Source organism: Dipodomys spectabilis, unplaced genomic scaffold (genome assembly GCF_019054845.1).
Source record: "Dipodomys spectabilis isolate Male_0828 unplaced genomic scaffold, ASM1905484v1 ptg000197l, whole genome shotgun sequence".
Taxonomy (NCBI): Eukaryota; Metazoa; Chordata; class Mammalia; order Rodentia; family Heteromyidae; genus Dipodomys; species Dipodomys spectabilis.
Window position 1 is genome coordinate 3,345,130 of NW_024870874.1, and position 20,536 is coordinate 3,365,665.

The 20,536-nt window shown below is 36.1% G+C and overlaps 1 protein-coding gene across 1 annotated transcript in view; it reads right to left on the reverse strand.

The window, feature by feature from the left end:
* Thsd7a (thrombospondin type 1 domain containing 7A) overlaps positions 1 to 20,536 on the reverse strand; it is a 342,684-nt gene that overhangs the window by 52,844 nt on the left and 269,304 nt on the right. The window contains exons 8-11 of the mRNA XM_042696060.1: positions 19,134 to 19,368; positions 15,086 to 15,201; positions 6,841 to 6,973; positions 5,518 to 5,621 (exon numbers count right to left, since the gene is read on the reverse strand). Of these exons, the coding sequence (XP_042551994.1) occupies positions 5,518 to 5,621; positions 6,841 to 6,973; positions 15,086 to 15,201; positions 19,134 to 19,368 (588 nt within the window). The remainder of the gene's footprint in view (positions 1 to 5,517; positions 5,622 to 6,840; positions 6,974 to 15,085; positions 15,202 to 19,133; positions 19,369 to 20,536) is intronic.

Sequence of the window (20,536 nt, forward strand, 5' to 3'; positions counted from 1 at the left end):
TTCCACAACTTTCTGTAACTTTAATATTCCAAAATTAAGTTCATTTTAAAAGGTAAAAACAAATAAATAAGAAAAGATGGGTCATATTAAGCACAGGTTCTTAGCGCACTAGAAAGCTTCATATATCCAGACAATGGTATCTGTATTTGCAGGTATAAAGATTATACAAGTCATCCTTTGAGTTGAGACCTTATCAAGCAAGCTGGGCCACAGCTTATGTTGTGTATTGGAATGGACCAAGAAAGCTTCTTAGTGAGATCAGCAACTCTCAAGCTAATTACTTCAAAGGAAATTCCATATTCAACTGATTGTATACATTTTTTTCATTTATATTTTTTTTTATCAGGCATAACAACTTTTAGCTATGTCATAGAATAGGCTGGAAACGTAGGGGCATCATTGAAACTAACTTCTGGGTTACAAATGAGTCACATCAGGCAAGCATCAATAATGAAAAAAAATACATACAGATAAGTAAGAAAGCCAGCTTCTTTAGCAAATAAATGCTATGAGAAAGTTAGTTCAAACTGTTATAAATGGCTGACAATTACAGCATCAAGGAGAATTTGGAGACTTTTTAAGACTTTAATTTGAACAAATCGATTGTGTGTACACATTGTTGTGACAAGAGAAAATTTACCATGGCTTAAATTTTAGACAATATGGACTGTTTATTTTGTTTACTGTGACAATTATGATTGTCATGTTAAAAGAAAAAAAAGTGTTTGTGGATGATATATCCTTTAACCAGGAGTTACTCTGAAATACTCTAGCAAAACTTATTTGAAGAGCATAGTAAAGGGTGTTGTGATTCAAAAGGATGGCAACAAATTTAAAATGATAATTTCACTAGTAATATTCATATTAGCCTCTCTAGACTAATTTTTTTTGGGTCCACTCGTGGGGCCTAAACTTTGGGCCCGGGCGCTGTCCCGCAGCTCTTCAGCTCAAGGCTAGCACTCTACCACTTGAGCCACAGAGCCACTTCTGGCTTTTTTTCTTATGTGGTACTGAGGAATCGAACCTAGGGCCTCATGCATGCAAGGCAAGCGCTCTACCACTGAGCCACCTTCCCAGCCCACCTATTTACTAATTTATTATGTATTTAATTTTTTGACAATAGTAGAATTTGAATTCAGGGTTACCTGCTTGCTAGACATTCCTGAAACTCTGTGATTACTTTTATTTATTTTAGAAACCTTCCAAAAATTTAAATGGCAAAGATTAATAAGTTGAGTAAGCAGAGTCAGCTGTAAAATGCTTTTATGTAAGTATGTTTTATTTATTTTCATTTTTTATGTTTTGTTTGGTATTGGGGCTTGAACTTGGGCTTTACATTTTCTCAGCTTATTTGTTAGGCAATGCTCTACCACTTGAGCCATATCTCCAGCTTTGAAGAATGTTCTAAATTGGAAAATACTAAAAGTTCCTGGGATAAAAGGGAGTAGCTGGTACGGAGTGAGCCTTAGGCTTTGTCTGGGAATGTGGATGGGAGGCTCCTAATATAGCCCTGAAGTAACTAATATAATTCATTACAGCTATTCATCATCCTTTTACTGAAGAGTAATAAATCCCCTTATTATTGAGTTTGCACAACAAAAGAGTGACTTGTCAGTGGATAATTCTTCATGATATAAGGTTTTGCTTCCATTTTGTTTGAAAGTCAGAATGAAATAAATTGCCAGATCCAAAATGCACATGTAGAAGTTCCTACAGGATAAGATCAATGTCTTAATGCAGCAAAAGCTGTTGGGTTCTGTTTAACAGAGTTCAAGGAGTTCAGAAACTGTATTTAAATTTAGAAACATAACAGTTAAACCTAGAAACATAAACATGGTTCATTCCACTGAAACCATGTCTACATAGCTTTGGAGACAATCTATTTGGCTAACCTGACTGGGTGATTAGATGGGTGAACTTTCCCCATAGTTTTATGAAAAAGATAATAGAATAAATTAGGTAGAAATGAAAAAGAGAAAACTTAAATTGAAGGAAATCTAGCTGCCAAGAGACCTAATTGTGCTTAGAAATAAGACCAGATCTATAAATAATGCAAGAGGAGTGCAGTATTTACTAGGTGGATATAAATGATCTTTCTTGTATGAAAGAGTTTCACTGACACATTTGCTAAATCACACCTCATAATTATAATTTGAGAATGTTTTGTAAGTCTGGTAGAATGTACTTTATTTTCTCCTTGCTCTTCAATAGTTACCAATGATTCCCCAGTCTCATTGATGCTAGTAATATATGTGAAAATGCTAGTATAACCTTCTAGGAAATCATAATCAGCTCCCACTGGAGTGGCTCAGATCAAGGTCAGCTAGTGTGCAGCTGGGATACTGGCAGGCTCCAATGACAGCATGGGGTTTGTAGAGCCATTGCAGACACAGTGTGGTGCCAAGCTTATTTTATGAGTTACTAGGCTACTATTTTAAAATGGCAACTACTAATAAACATTATATTCAAGACTCTTGGAGAGAAAGAAAAAAAGTTAAAAACATCTCAAAGCAAATAGGATGCTTATATAACTAGAACATATTAAGCTGTTTTGGTGGAAGTTTTAAATGGCACTTTATAAAAGTGAAAATGACAAAATCTAGGTAACAGCTAATAAACATGTTAGCCAAAAGAAGATTTTAATGATCATTAAGTCTAAATTTTCTATAAAACAAAGCCCCTGCTATCTGTTCTGTTTAATTCTGTTTTTGCTTAAATATTTTTGCTTATTATTACAGAGTTCTATCTCTGAAAATTAACAGATTAATGAGTATTGCTGAGATAAATTGACTCAGATATTTGGGGCCTAACTTTAATTAAACATCTAGTTTTCTGAAAAGAATGGTGGGTCTGAGATTAAGTAAAAGATGATACAATGGTACCAGTACAGACTAAATCACTTAATTTAAAACTAAGTTTTAAGCCTATTTCCCATAAAAAGTATCCTAAAATGTAGTTAAATGCTATAATCTAAATATCTAAATACAATCTAAAATATAATCTAAATATAATCTAAATATCTAAAAATAATCTAAAAATCTAAATATAATCTAAATGCCATAATCATTTTCATTAATTTTGAAAGATGGAGAATTCAGCCCTCTCTCCCTCTTCCTTCCCGTACCTCCTTCCTTCCCTCACTCTTCCCTCTCCTCCCCTCCCCTCCCCTTACCTCCGTTCCCTCCCCTCCCTACCTCCCTCCCTTTCCTTCCCTCCCTGCCTCCCACTCTCCCTCCTTCCTTACTTCCTTCCTTCCCTTTCTTCCTTCCTTCTTTGTTGACCTCTCTTTTTCTTTTCTTCATTTTCTTTTATAGCATTTTAAGTTAATAAGTGATATGAGATAAGCACTTCTAGGCAAGGAGAATCTTGCTATGTGAGGCATATTATTGAAGTATTTTAGATTTGAGAATACATCCAAATTAAAGAGACTTCATTACAGAAAAAGACTGCTATCACATCTTAGTACAGGACATAGGTGGCAAGAGTATAAAGGAGGCCAGGGGCTAGGCTGGGTCATGCTGACTCCAGGGATTATTAACTCTCTTCACTTTGGTTCTATATTAGCTTCCGGAGTACTCATGGCAGGAGATTGCATGAGGATAAAAAGAGAAATTGAGAAAGAGCTAATTTGAATTAATATTTAAATGAAATCTTTTCATATAAAAGAGACACGGTCAAGAGAGAAAGGTGAGAGGCTAGGCATCTGATTTGGTTGTCTTGTTTTTTTGATCTTTTATAACTTTTTTTTTCCGGAGCTGAGGACCGAACTCAGAGCCCTGTGCTCACCAGACAGGAACTCCTGCGCTGAGCAAAACCCCCAGCCCCTAGGACTCTGATTTAGATTAGTCCAAATTGTAATTGTTATGGGACATATGTGTTATTGAAAGCTAATGCAATGATACTCTATCTATAGCCATATAATCACCCATCAAGCAAGAATTTGGTATTCCAAATGCTATCTAAACTGTAGAAAATCAGAATCAAGGGGAAAGACAATACAGTTACAGTTGTATTAAATATTCATGCACAAGTGACTTGAATAATATAAACCAAATATTAGACCTGTTAAATCTTATTTGTTCCTTCTTTAAAATCTTTTTCTGTCCTCTTAATTTTAGTCTTATACCATTAGATGAAATTTGCTATATTATATTGTGACAGTACATAAAGTCTTAGTAATATTTTCACTACTTCTATTTTCCTTTTGAAAAACATCATTTCTTCTTATTTTTCTGGTATTCAATTTTCCCCAGAATATAGACCCTTGTTCTTAACACATTCATAGGAATTCTGGGAAAATCCATCAGTGTACTTCTTCCAAGTACACAGATTTTTATTTCTTGTTATTTTGATTGATTCATTCTGTATATAAATATCATTTCTCTTTTACTGTGCCTTATTAAGTGGCTAACTCTTTTCATCTTTTCCCATTTCTCTAGTGTTTACTGACCATATATACTATTAGTAATGCATTATATAAGATGCCTTGAAACTCAAATCATGTGTATTTCCTACCATAAGAAATTAACTATCTGTTGATTTGATCTGGGACACCATTTATGATGGAAGAACGCTTTTTATTTGGAGAAAATGTATTCTCTATTTTTAAAGATGCTATTTTTCTTATTTCTCATATTTGAAATCTTTATTTCAAATATAAAATTTAGTTTGAAATAATATTAACAGCCTTGATAATTTTTAGAATCAGTCAGCAAAGATGATAGAATGGATATCCCTGTCTTCTCTGAGACCTTCTAATTCCAGGTGTACATTCTCCTGTGATTGCATTGAGAAGGCAAAGAACTAGGAGTGTTATAATAGAATGTGTATGTTTAAATCAGGGAGCTTACATTTGTTATGGAAATGAGACGATTGTTAACAAATAAGAGTTAAAGACTAAAATTTTAATCAGTTGCAAAACCAATCATTTGAAGCTAATGAAATGAAGCAAGGCTTAAAGACTAGAAACTGACTTGTTCTATTTATTAGGTTAAGTAGAAAGGAAAAAATATACAAAATGAGATCACTTCAATAAATGGAGCATAGCGTTTGAGGTAGGGAAGTCTACAGATACTGTTCACAGAAAAGTGAGTAGATTGTGGCTCTGGAGATGTGGGAGTGCCTGGGATGGATTTTTGGAGAGCTATAAATATCAGGATTTGCATTTTTGGCCTTGTTTGACAAGTATTAGGAAGAAGTACCTGATGAAAGCAGTATTTTATCTGTCAGTGCATACAGAATAAATTCAAAAGACAAGACACGACACTTGGCTCCGCATACCAGATACGATGCTGTTAGAAAGAAGCACTAAAAAGAACTAAGTTATTATGCCAAAGAACAAAAATTTAAAAAATGAGTCTCTATGTCCTAATGTTTTGTAGAATGGGTCACAGTGGATTCCTATCTGCTCTGTTTTTTTAAGTCTGGTGCCAAACTGACAAAGACCTGAAGGTAGTGGTTAAAACAGAGATTGTAGAGAAGTTGAAAGTAAACCAAGTACAGCATGGAGCCTCCCACCTCTGGCCTGTCGTCCAGGCCCACAGCCTTCCTGTGCTCCAGGGATGACCTGTTGCACACTCCAAGGGACTAATTGGCATCGGCGCCATTTGTGAGTCTTCCACCTACAAGAAAAGAACAGAAGCTCACTACAGAAGAACAGAAATGTCAGGCAAGCCACACAGGGATACAGCAACACAAAAACATGACTATGACCACTCAAAGAGGAGGTTATTTAAGAATATGTAGTCCTGAGTTTAATTGAGATATTCATTAAGACACTATGAAAATCTGCATTTCCTGTAGTTTAAGTCAACATCAGAGTTTTGTTTTTGTTTTGTTTTGTTTTTACAAATTACTGGAGCTAATAACATAAGTGGGAACAGCTACACATTTTATTGAGATATTTATTTATTTATTTTTTTTTTAAATTTTATTTTATTTTATTTGAGAATGAGATATTTATTAAGGTATTATGAAAATACTTTGTATAGCGTTGAACAAAATGGTATTGTTGCCAGGTTCTCTGCAGATGTTAAGTCATCTTAACCAAAACAAATTTTAAAAGTAAGTTTCACCTAATAGTTGATAATGCTCATGCTATTCACATACAATTATACCACTGTCATCTCAAAATAAATGACTGATGTATTAAGATGGCAAGTTCTACCAATTTCTATTTAAATTGTTATTTTGTGATAACTTGCATCCGTTTCCCACTATTGTATTTGTTTTCAGAATTGCAATTGCATTCAACATAGAGCTTCAATTGGTAATTTTCATTTTTAATTGTGAGAAGACTACATTTTTCTAGTAAATTACCATGATGCTGCATAGCTTCAATGAGTATAATTTTTCTTTTGAGTGATCACAGGTGGACATATCAGACATCTTACCAGCGTCATGGACATAGCTATGCTATTTCCTGAGCCAGAATGCTAAAATGTATGAGAAACAGATGCTTTTTAGATCCAGGAGAGAAATGCTTAGACTATTCTCCTACATGAAAAGAAATTGCTTCCTAAAGCGTATGTGTATCATAATTATTAGACACTTTTCTGCATTTCCTGTACTGTAGATTTGAATCAACATCAGACATTCTCTCTAATAACACAGCTGTGAAACAAACATAAGTATTTGCTTCCTTGGAGATACTTCGGAAACAGAGCAATTTTCCCAAATGGAGAAACATCCCCATAACATAAACATCCCCAACATGCGCTGAGCAACAGCCCCATCCTAAGCATGCACTGGGTGGGTACAAGGAGCACTTCCTTTTCCCCATAAAGAATGTGGACTGGCTGTGTTGCTCCGTTCTTCACTTGCATCACTTTCCTGTATTACCTGTAGCTCTGACACACTTGAGGAACCTCACAGGCCTTCTCCTCATAGAGAGGATCTGTGCAGTCTCGCCCTCCATTGGCTGGCAGCTGAATGATGACCCGATGCCGAGATTGCTTCCTGACTCCGGAGTCCCCTGGAATAAGGTGATTTTTAACCCCTGTACTTTGCATTAAAGAAAGTCTCTAAACACCAGTTTGTATGAAGACATTACATCGCCTCCAGTAACATGTGCCTTCGATATCCCTGAATGAGAGGCCTCACTAGTGTAATCATTTACTAAATGTTCCCAAAGACACTTTTAGTGGAGAATTGATTGGGAAAACCCAATCGGTTTATTGCTTAACATGCAAAGGATGAAGAAAACAGTCCCACAGTCAACTGGATTTTCTAAAATTCACTTAGGAGTCATTGCTCTTTTGCATGTCTTTCCATGCCATTTCATATAGCATGATTACTATAGGGAACTCACACTCGTGTGTAATGAATCCTCCCTCGAAGGATATTTTTAGTGTTATAAAGTGAGATTTGATTTCTTAACTAGCTACTTCATTTGAAATGTATAACTTGAAGTTATTCCAGTCATTTGTTATTCGTTGTAAATAGTCTAGGGTCTTCAATTCAAAATCTAAATAAAAATCAAGAATCTAATGCAATGATACAAAAGTAGTTTATTAGGGAGAGATTTTTTTGAACTCTGGGCCTGGGTGCTGTCCATGGGCTCCTTTTGCTCAAAGCTAGTGCTCTACCACTTGAGTTACAGTGCCACTTCTGGCTTTTTTCTGTGGTTAATTGGAGATAAGAATCTCAAAGGCTTTCCTGCCAGGCTGGCTTCAATCCTTAGCTCTCAGCATCCTGTATAGCTAGGATTACAGGCGTGAGCCACTGGTGCCTGGCTTAGCAACAGATTTTTTAAATATATTATTTTACTGTTATTATCAAGGTGTTGTACAGAGGGGCTACAGTTTAATAAGTCAGGTAATGAGTACATTTCCTTTTGGATGTCACCCTTTCTTTCTCTTTCCCCTACTTTCCCCTCCATCTGTTCTGTCCACAAGTTGCATAGTTCACTTTTCCACATAGTGTTTACTGAGCACCATGACTACATTTGTTCGCACTTCCTTTCTCCATTTCTGAGCTCTACTTTGCCTCCCTTCAAAGGACAAAAACAATATTGAAACCACCTAAAACCAAAACAAACACCACCACCACTACCAATAACAAAAATAGCCTATGTTTCCTTTACCTGGAATTCATTTCAATAAGTAGTATTTTAAATGTTCAGAGGAGTTATGCCTTTGGGTTCCTCCTTTAGCTTCACTGTTGGTGTGTGTTAATACCTAGGGTATTATATATATATATATACATAATATATATTTATTGTTATTAAAATGGTGATGTACAGAGGGGTTATAGTTACATAAGTCAGGTAATGAGTAAATTTAGTTTTGAATAGTGTCACCTCTTCACTCATTTTCTCCCAGTTTTTCCCGCCTGAACCCTTCCCTGCAAAAGTTGTATAGTTCATTTATAACGTAGCGTCTAATATCACTGCTGCATTTGTTCACTTTTTGTCCTATCATTTCTGTGCTCTCCCTTACCCTCACCAAAACCAATAAGCTTGCATAGAAGACAAAAGATACAGAAGGCAAAAACAGTGTCAAAAGAGAAATCAAACAAATGAAAAGCAAAATAACATAAAACCTCTTGTTTCCATTTCTTGAAACATCATTTTATATGCTCATATGCACACAGCTATTGAGCCTTTCTGGTCTGCTTCTGAGAATATACTCCTTTGGTCTCACTGCGTGAATGTTTAGTTGTATTTTAGCTCTAGCTTTCACAAATGAGAGAAAATATGCACCATTTATCTATCTCTGAGCTTTGCTTTTAGAGATAGATGTTTTTAGAGAAACATCTAAAATAGCAATCATTATGATACATAAATAACTCCAAGTTATGTTTCAAAATAGAAAGGAGTAGAATTACCTTCAACAAAGATGAGAATTTGACAGAAGTGCTTATGATGTGAAGATATTCAAAGTATTTTACATTAGAAATGTGTAGGAGTTGCCAACACTAATAAAATATATTTCTACTTAAAAATATCTTGAAAGGACGAATAACCATATAGTGTAATTTCACTTATAAAAGAGTTTCTTAAAGAATTATATTAGTAGATAACAGGACTCTTGATGCATTTATATTCTTTTTCTAAAGCATTAACATTTTCTTGTAGACTACAAGGAACAGGAAAATGCTTCAAATTTCAACCATGTTTTGAGAAAATTCCTGCATTTGACAGTAGAATAGTTCATATTAGTGTTCTTAAATTCCTGACTGCCCAAGAAAATCTCTTATAAAACAACAATAACCACAGACTTCTTAGGCTATATCCGGTATTTCTTATCCGGTATTCATCTTTAAGAGATGAGTTTTTGAATGTAAAATAGCTTGTCAGGTAATACAGCGGGGGAGCCAGAAAAGAGAGAATAAGAGCACAGGATCTGCTGGAATAGCTGGCCCGTGTTCTGTGTTCCTTGTCCCAGTTTAACATTTAGAATTCACGTATAACTTGCTAGACTCATTCTCATTGTGGGACAAAAACTGTACTATTAATCATTACATTAATTATTTTGATGAATAATTGGAATATTATAATAATGGAGTAGGGATTTAGAGGCTGGAATTATTGGCAACAAAGTATTAAAGGTAATTGAAAATGCAGTTGTGGAGTCTTTATTTTAATGATGTTTGAATGCAAGCTTCAACTTTTGCATATTTAATATGATTTGTCTAAGAAATGTCAATAGGAACTTGTAAATTACTAATGCATTCTGCATTATCTTGTCTAAATAAGTGCTATTTTAGAGCTCAGGTGATAAATTCCTTGAATAATTCCAAGCTAGGAAAAGTTTTGTTTCCCTTGATAATATTTTAAGAACCTGTTATGCTTCTATTTTATTTTTTTTTGCTTTGGTCATTAGACACTTAGAGCTAATTTTCTCAATTGCAACTGGATACTTATCATGACTGATTTTCTTATAAAATCTTGTTTTTCTTTCCTCTTCACTTTTTCCTTTTCTGAGATTTTTTTAAAAATAAGTTTTTTATTGTGAAAATACTGTACACAGGGGTTACAGTTACACCAGCAAGGTAATGAGTACATTTCTTTTTTATTTTTTTTGGGGGGGGGTCCGGTAGTGGGGCTTGAACTCAGGGCCTGGGCGCTGTCCCTCAGCTCTTCAGCTCAAGGCTAGCGCTCTACCACTTGAGCCACAGCACCACTTCCGGCTTTTTTTCTTTTTGCTTATGTGGTGCTGGGGAATTGAACCCAGGGCCTCAGGCATGCAAGGCAAGCGCTCTACCACTGAGCCACCTTCCCAGCCCCATGAGTACATTTCTTATCCAGCATTGTTACCTCCTTTGTTTTTCCCCTACCATCCCGTCCTTCCCACCTCCTCAACACCACCCCCTCCCCAAATTGTAAAGTTTGTTTTTCGACATAGCATCTTGTACATCTCGTTGTTGCAATAGGTCCATCTGTATCCTTATTTAAACATTTTGTTTTTTCCCTTCCCCTCCCCAAAGTATACCAACATCAAATACAGTGAAAATAGGGGTTAGACCATGGGGGAGGGGCACACAAAGCAACAAAAAAATCACATGGTACCTTATAAATATGTTAGAAACAATAGCAAGGAAGGGTTCATTCGCTTAACATCATCTGATCTGATCTTTTCTGTTTTTCTACTAGTTATTGCAAATAAGGGGAACCATGGGACCTATATTTCTTTGGGCCTGGCTTACTTCAGTTAATATAATTTTCTCCAAGTCTTTCCATTTCCTAACAAATGGGACGATGCCATTCTTTCTAATGGAAGTATGGAATTCCATTGTGTATATATACCACATTTTCTTGATCCATTCATCTACTGAGGGGCATCTGGGTTGGTTTAGTCACTGCCTGGATCTACCTTCCATCTATAATTTCCATATTTTTCTTTTCTTTTATGTTTATGATTTATCTTTCATCTTTTAAAGACAGTATACAAACTAAATAACCACTCTTATAATTTGCTTAGCTTTGAGGTAAGGAGGAAGGTTATTTTTTAAAGGAAAGCAGGGAAAAGTAGAAAAAAAACAGAGACCAATGGGCCTTTGTTACCCAGATGGTCAGAAGTTTCAGAAGCAATCATTCTCCAGCTCTTCTGAAAGTCCAGATACAAATTATCAACAGGATTAAGACCAAGGTCCCTCGGGATTTGAAGGGACAATGAGTGAAGCATCTGTGATGCCTTGAAAGACCATAGCTTCTGGTTTGGGAAGCAGCAAGTGAATGTTAGGTGTTTCAGTTCTGTTTAGTCTTTTATCTCTGAATGCAAAAAATGTCTTCTGAAATAAACCCTGAAATATTCTTTTAAGACTTCCTCAGCATGAACTTCACAAGTTTATACTCTAGGTAACTGTAACTCTAGTTTCGCTTCCTTAAGTGATCCCACAGTATCAATCCACTTACGCTTGTAAAACATTCTAACTCTTTAAACTCATTCAGCCTATAGGATAGAAACTGTGACCTGATTGAAGTGGAATACTTCAAAATGTGCCCAGAGAGAAAGTTGAATGGGATTATAGAGCAAGAGTCAGTTCATCCATGTTCCTACCCTCTGGGAGGCCTGTTTCTTCAGGTCAGAGCTAAGAACTTGTTTATGCACTATAATGCTCAGTCTTGATGTAGAGCTTCCAGTTAAGAGACTGTCAAAGGGAAAGCTACAATGCACATTAAAAAGAAAACCAAGCGGTTATTCAGTAAGTTTGGTAAACTTGGAAACTTGTCCTTCTTGTGTTTTAGTGTCTAGAGCATTAGCCACAAAAAGTACTCCCTAAAGATTCAGAGGGTATACAATCTCATTTTTCAGGTATCTTAAGGCATTCAAAGTAAATTTCACCAAGGAAATTATTTGATGGAAAAATTTAAAGGGCAGATGAACTGATTTGTTGAGCTGGAAGTTGGACAAATGGCAGGTAGGAGCAGCATAGTGATAGGAACTTGAAAGGAAAATGTTCAACACACAAGACGCAAAATGCGAAACAGTTTTCAATGTGTGATATAATTCTAACATAACATTGATTCAGTGGATGAGGGAAAAATATAGCTCTCACAACATTCTTTCTGGCTCCCAAGGCAATAAATCCAGGGAGAGAGGGAAAGAAAAGAAGAAAGAGAGGGAGAGAGGGAGAGAGGCAGAGAGGGGATGAGGAGGGAGGTTGAACAACCAAACATATGATTGATTGCAAGTCTTGTTCAAAATTAGGATTACAAATAATTTGTATGGATAAATTATTTCTATTGTTTGAAGTTCCATTTGATGAAAGTTAGAAAAAAAATTTAAAAATATTGAGAAGGGTTCTGGTTTAAGGATCAAACTACATTCTACCCCAAATTGATCTTTATCAGCATTGATTTCTGTTTTTCAAGACTTATCTGGGGAGAGGGAGAAATCACATTTTAAGTAACTCTTCTTCAGTTCTTCCTGGAATCCAACGTTATTCAGTTACTTTCTTTTTGCAGTACGATAGTGTAATTTTATATCCTTAACGTTATTTTACAAAGCAAAGTGGCTCCACATTTTAACAAGCTCTTGCAAAAACTTTCCATGTTACCTTCAGAATTAAATTAAAAAGAAGCAGCCTACCCTGAATTAGTTTTTTTGTACTTCTTGAATGCAGAACTCAGTGTAATTTCAATGAAACTTGGATGACTACCATTTCTTGCCAAATAATGGGAAAATTAACCTCATGTCACTGCTTTCTTTTCTTTTCCACAACAGAAAGCTAGCTTTCTATAACACCATTGTTTCCTTGTGCACTCTCACAGCAGGCTATGGGCAAAACAGAAAAGGCTTCTCTGGGAGAACAAAGCATCTTGGCACTGTTATGCAACAACAGCCCATTCATTCCATGACCACCCAGGTCTTCTTTCATTTCCTCAATACAAAACTGTAGATACTCTCTTATAAATCTGCCTAGGTTTAGGTTTCTGAAATTTTCTCTCTGTTCTAGGAGACTTAATATTCTAGTGTTGTCAAGTAAAACAGGACTGATCAGTTCCTGGTTCATTTGGCCTAAACCCACCTCTCAGAGAGCCTAGATTCCTGAAAATTGGTGCCCCTTCCTCAGCCTCCCCAGGAACTGGGACCCTCTTCATGTTAACTTGTGACAGTGACCTGCCTCTCCCAATTCTCCCAGAGAGTAATCAGACTAAACCTATGATATTTCACTTTTCTATTACTCCACAAGAATCAAGCCCTCCTCTCTCCAAGCCTTCCCTCATCCTCAGACTGACAGGACCATTGCAGGCATGAATGCAAATCTGGATGTAATTTCTCAGTCCTCTCCATCTACACGAGAGTCCTGTCATTCTCACTCATTTGGGACGCATGGTCTCTCATCTTTTAGCTTTGCTTGCTTTGCCACTTGAAGTTAGCTTCTGATTCTTTTCTCCTTCTTCTACCTTAAAGAACTGCCAACTCCTCTAAGCTTCTCACATCAGTCTTATGATTAGTTATATATCTGGTGCTCATCACCTTGTGATATTGGTTTAATTAAGTGACTTTAGAACATGTTTCAGTGTGATCCCTTCTTTTTCCTTCTCTATCATCACTTTGGCATCATTGATAACCACATGATCAGTCCACTGAAGGTAATGGATTCTGAACAATTGTACAGACTCCCATCCAATCACTTTCTCTTCTATCTTGTATCAATTATTTACTGCTCTGTTATTACCAACAGTAAATATACTGCTATCTTCAAACACTTCACTTTCCCATTCTTTGTAGACTGGCAGTTTAATTCTTACCTTACCAAGATTCTTCAAATGCAATGGAGATTTCCAAATACATTTCCAGGACTGCCTGTACTAGATGATGAGACCACGTTTCAAAACCCAAACCCAAACCCAAATTAACTTGTGTTTCAACTCTACAAAATTCTATTTGCACTATAAAAGCCATCTATTATTCAATTCATACTACATAAATAATTTAAATTAATTTTAGCAATGGTGCAATAGTTATTTCTTAAATTAGAAGTTGATTCTTAATTGACTCACCCTAAATGGGAGTCCAGAAGCATAAACAAAATAAAAACATGAAGAAAACTGAAGAAGCGTTCTCTCTATGGATCAGAAAATTAAAATGAGAAATAGGAGACTGTCATTTGTGACGATGAGAAAAGATTTGCTCAGTTATTGCATAAATCATGCCAAGGGTATTTATCTTTCTCTCAGAAGCAGTGAGAAAAGGCCCTGTCCTGGAGGAACGAAAGAGTTATCAAGAGACCTGCCATGATACGTTTATGTCTGTAAGTCGTAAAAGTAAAATAAAACCAAATTGGGAACAAATATTCATCTTGTAAATGCCTCATGGCACAGTAAGTGTTAGCAGAGAGACAACATGGCCGTTTTTTCTCTTTCCTTTATTGTCAATCCTGAGGGTCACATTGAATCTATAGTGAACCTGGCCCCTGCTATAGCTTGTCATTGATAGCCCTGTGTACTGATAAAATCTGTATACATTCCTTCTAAGAGTCAGAACACCAGTGTGCATTCATTCGGCATTAATGAAAATAAGAAATATTCATCAAGTGTAGAATCATTTCAATTTGAACTATGTCATATAATTTCTCTCTTTTTTTCTAATGCAACACACCAGTTTATCAATACAATGCCTCTTGATTAATGCTTCCCATTCCATCATTCTGTCCCCGCACCTGTTCCAATCCCATTCATCCCCTCAAGTTACCCGGTTCCACTTGCTCTGAATGTTACAACTATATTCACCCATCTGCCTTCCTCAATTTGTCAGCCTTCACCTCCCTTTTACGTGGGCACACTTGGACAAACCATATTTCAGTTTTCTGGTATTCATTTTATTAAACTGCATGTGAGTTGATCAGAGGAATCACCAAGGAAATCTTTGCCTGCATACACTACACTTTGGTTATTTTGCTTGTGTATATTTGCTTCTGGGCCCTCTATACATGTTTTCATTATCTCATAACATTTCAATGGCATAAACTCACCCCCTATCTGGCACTCTAAAATAGTGCTGTTTCTAGATGGAAACCAAAATGCATTCATGTCAATCCGGGATTACCCCAAATCACAAACATTGCTCAGAGCCAGGAGAATGAGGAAGCCCCACTGGATGAATCTGCGGGGCCTTCAGATCTCTGCGGACTGTACCTTTTTTGCACGAGGAGGGGCATGGTGTCCAGTCACTATATGGAGTCACAATACAGTCCTTCCTACAAGGAAGGAGACACGGCCTCACGGTCTCAGGTCGAAGGTTTTCAGGGCACCTAGAAAAGCAAAGGGACACTGTTTGGCTCTCTGTAGGACAAGAAACCAGGTCACTCAACTTTCCTCAGGTTTTCATTGCGAAAGTTGGAAAGTGGTTACACATCTACATTATTTAACTCCCGGGAGCTTTACTGCTCTTAAGAAGAACTATGCAACTCAATTAATTATTTTAACCTGTACCTCAATAAGGTGTCTCAAGCAAAATATGCAGGTTTAATTACAGCAGTCACGCTATCTAGAAGAAAGTATAGCAATTATACATTTCTCTTGATAATATCTCCATTAACAAAAATATGTTTTCTTTGGTGATTATGTTGACATTCAAATGATTAAGGATTCAATTTTTGAACATCTAATTATTTTTAAACCTATTGCAACTTGGTGGGTTATTCTATACTTTCTTTAAATTGCAGCAGCTTTTTTTGGGGAACAAATGTGAAGAACTACAAATCAAATTAAAAGTCAATTAATATAAATTGGAAGACAGTAGCAAAAAGGATATAAAAATATTTCAAATGGGACGTCACATTTTTTTGGTAAATAAATAAGTCAGAACTTAAGTATGAGTGAGCAAAATCAACACATGGATAAGTCTTCCATAATTTATAGTGCTTTCCTGACATTGATTTCAAATGTATCTTCTATTTTAATTACTTGCCTACATATCTTTTGTTGTATACAAATACCATATTCTATTCAATTGTATAGATACTTGCTCTCTTATTTTAATAACAATCAGGCTGGGTACTGGTAGCATCATGCTTGTAATCCTAGCAACTTAGAAGGCTAAGATTTGGTGATCACATTTCAAAGCCAGCCAAGGCAGGAAAGCTCATGAGACTCTTATCTACAGTTAACCAGCAAAAAGCCAAAAGCAGAGCTGTGGTTCAAGTGGTAGAGTGCCAGCATTGTGTGAAAAAGCTGAAAGGCCAGTACCCAGACCTGGAGTTCAAGCTCCAGTACTGAAATAAACACAAACAAATGAAAATCTGATTTATTTAGAAGTAGATTTAAAGATAGATATGATTTAAATTTTTTAAACAATCTTGCCAGTTTATGTTGAGGATAAGCTTGCAATTTCCCAGTACTATAACTATTCAGCCAATGATGAAATTTAAAAATAAACCATAGAGGTTGATGTATTGTAATTTATATTTCAAATGAGTGAAATTATAATAACCTTGCATCGTTCAAACAGGAAATAGGGCAAAAATCTCACATAAAATCCAGTTAATTATTTAAGGACTGTGAAATTATTGGTCAGTAATTATTATTGAAAGCTCTCCTTTGCAATGAGGAGGTTTATAACTCTGACAATGGGAGGGCATTACTCAATTGCATGCTCTTCAAAGACTAGTCTGAAATTAATCAATGGAATTTATAATGTTATCATTGACAACCTCTAAATATTCTTTTAGTTTGGAAATAGCCCCAGCAAGATACTTGGCTAACTGTGGAGAACAAAATTACTAACAACGAAGTCATTAAGTGAACACACAAAGATAAATTACACAGCCTAGATTATATCCAATCAAATGAATTTAGACTTCCTTTGGTGAGGCAATTGGTTCGGTCAACAAGCAACTTTTCTCCTCTGTACTGTTTGCATTTAGTGTTTGCGCTTTAAATCAAGGAATTGATTCTCCCCCCCCAAATCTTATTCAAGGTCAAATTAAACAGACGTGATAGGAGCTGAAGTCTGTTCCTTGGGAAGATAGATAAGATCGATAACATTGATTTTACCATTGCACAGTAATCTATTTTATTAAGAAGACTTTAAAACAAGGTTTCTATTTGCATTTTTGTTTCAGATGACCAGCATTGGAAAACATTCAGCGAATTTAACCTAGCATTTAGGAAGAAGGGTAATAATAGTTTCCTTTGAATTCATAGTACTTGGCTTAATTTTCTAGAATTTTAGGAATTCAATTGAACTATAGATATATTTAAGTTACTGAATAAACTTCTATAGAGACAAAGAAAATTCTGAATGATTATTGTGGAGTATAATGTGGAACCTTTGAGCCTTTCATTAGGAAAATGAATGATCTTAAATCCAGTAGGCTTATTCACACATAGGATTGCACACATGTATATCCATTACCCAGTTGTGTTTAAGAGAAGAAAACATTAATAGCAATTTTTGAAAACAAAGGAGGAGACAACAATGCTTGATAAGAAATGTACTCATTACCTTGCTCATGTAGTAACCCCTCCTCTGTACAGTATTCTCACAATAAAAAAACTTATTAATGAAAAAGAAGAAAGAAAAGGTGAATTTTACTGCCACATTGGTGCAAAAACTCATCCTGCTCCACAGTATTTCTACCTCTGTTATTTGAGCAAGCACCAGGACACTTCTGGACATGGTGAGCTCATTTCTGCTGCTACTTCACTGAATTTTAATGCAGCACACACAGATTTCACCATAACCATATACAAGTTCTATTAAAATGTTAGTTTGTGGGTACCTATTAAGCATGTGGAACTATTTGGTATATATTTTCTAGTATGTTTTTGAACTTCAAATGATATAAACAAAGTATGGGGTTACATAGCTCTAAGTCTGGAACCCTAGCCAGACAAAAACAACTCTTAATGAGATTCATATTTACTTTTTCCCTCCCCACCTCCCCTACCTGTACTGGAATTTTCCATGCTTCAGATCAATTACTTTCATTTCCATGGAACACTAAGTCTCTTCAATTCTTTTTTTTTTGCAGAGGTAGGGGGTGGTCCGGATGTGGGGTCTGAACTCTGGGCCTGGGCACTGTCCCTCAGCTCTTCAGCTCAAGGCTAGCACTCTACCACTTGAGCCACGGTGCCATTTCTGGCTTTTTTTCTGCTTATGTGGTGCTGAGGAATCAAACCCAGGGCCTCATGCATGTGAGGCAAGCACTCTACCACTGAGCCACCTTCCCAGCCTCTTCAATTCTTAAAAAAAAAAATAACAATTCCTAATATTTATAGGGTGTTGCATTGGTAAATTTTTCATTAAATACTTGCAATAGATTTTGAAAATCAATGTCAGAATTAGTCAACTCATCTAACATTTACACTTTCCTAATTGGCTGTTTGTTTTTGGAACCTATGAGGCCACATTTATACCTATGCAAAATTGATTGTTTTCCCTTTCTGTGTTTCATGTGGTTTAGGTGATTTGATTAAAAAATATGTTATCTAAATGTAGTGGAATAGAGTTTACTAACCATCAAAGGAATATAATTTCAACTTTGATTAATCTAATTGGTAATTGCTAATTCAAGTAATGCTGCTAGTTGTTTATTTTTACAGTTCTGACAAGGCACATGAGTTCTTCAGCTCTTTGTTTTCCCCTCTGTATGGCTAGTTATCACAGTATTCTTAACAACCATGAGAAACGGAAAGCTTTTCTAGCTACCATAACCCTTTCATGCTATCCCAAGGCTTTCTCTTAGCAGAAAATGGCTTATTCATTTAACAACTGAAAGATAGAATAAGTTTACCTTCAATGTTTTTGATATAGTATTTTCTAGGCAAAATGAAAGGCAGATCATAGAAGGCAAACACAATTAAGGTAGATTGGCAGCTTCCCTTGCCTGCAGATAGTTAAGAGATCATAGTTGACCTACAGGGCTAGAACTCTGTGTACTCTCTTTATCGAACAGCCAAACTCTACAGCAAGCACTTCTTCCATCGTCTCCCTAGCTTTCTAAAGAAGTGAGTGCTGCCATAAAGCAGAAAGATTTCGACAGAATTTATGGATCCCAGGTACAAGATTGTGAAGCTGTTACAGCCTTAACAGCAGCCGACTTTCAAAACAAACAAATCTTACTCTTGAGGACAGGTATGACAAGCATCAAAACATTCCATTTCATGCAACAGGGAAAGCCCAAGCCAATCCTTGCATGGTTGATCACAGAATTTACTGTTGTCATTTTAAAGCCCTTACTTTTTGGGTCCCACTTGGCCCACGTTGACTCGCACACAGATGACTTTTCGTGTCTGCATGCCAACAGAGCAGGAGGCCTCGCCATTCCAAGTTGTCGTTGTGTTGAAGGACGACACTGAGGTGTCCTCGATGCACTGGCCCCAGGGACCGGTTTGCCAGTGGTACACAGTGCACGGATGCTCATTACAGCTGCGCACCTCTTGTAGAGCACTGCTGTTGGGACAGCGGACTCCTCCTATAAAATGGGACAATGGTAACAGATTAGACCTAGGGTCAACTGTAACCTTACCATTTATTGTTCACTGGAAATAACCTATCAATAAATGACCTGCTATTTATTGAGCAGCACCCAGTTGGAAGACAAATTGAATTTTAATCTTACTTCATGCGGCATGAGCTAGCTTAAAATACAAATGCAATGGGGTCTAAATTTTATTTGATTTTGAAAGCTATGGAGGGCCTTAAAGAAAGACCATTTCAATTTCCCTACAGAAATCCAACTTGGGGTTCAATGAAGCCTGTTAATTGCTAACCAGAGAAACAGACACATTGAGATTCTCTGGATGAAGAAAACACAGTGTGTTTTCAAATGTTATCTAAGTGAAAAGTCATTAAAGAGTTTTTATTAGCATAGATTTTGTTGCACAAAGGGAGTCTTATTGTGACATACCCATCCATCCATCCATCCATCCATCCATCCATCCATTCATCCATCCATCCATCCATCCATCCATCCATCCATCCATCCATCCATCTGTATGTCCATTGATACATCCAATATTCCTTGGTCAAGCATTCCCAGTTCTCTCTCTTCCTTTCTTAAAATAATGTCAACAGGTTTCATTGTTCTATATCTCACAAGCAAATACTCACCTTCATTCAACCTCTGTTAGCCTTGCCCCTTCACCTAGTATCAGCTTCCAAACATGGCTTACATAACCTGTTTTGATTGCCTGTTATTTTTTGCAGTATATTACAGATGTTAAAATACTTACTACTTTAATGTGTTAGGCTTTATGGTGAATAGGCACAGAGGTGTTAAGATAAATACCATTTATCACCATTTAATACATTATTGGAAAGGGCCAAAAATTAATGATATTCTATTTCTTCAGACCTAGAAAGTTATCAGCTCTACATTACCTTACCATGTTAGGTGTCCCCCCACGAAAGAGGCGTGCTTGCAAATTAAATTATCATACAATGCTTTCTTCTCAACTCCATTTTTATATGGTTAGTTAAGTAAATTCTAATTACTTAATTGTTTAGTTTTCTTATATCCCACTCCTAAACCCTTCTCAAATTTTTTGAGTGACTTTTTTTAGTTTCTACTTATTGAAGTTTGTGTTCTCCTTCAACATTTTATCATCTGTGACATCAAGAATGTTGGTACCACAAAATTT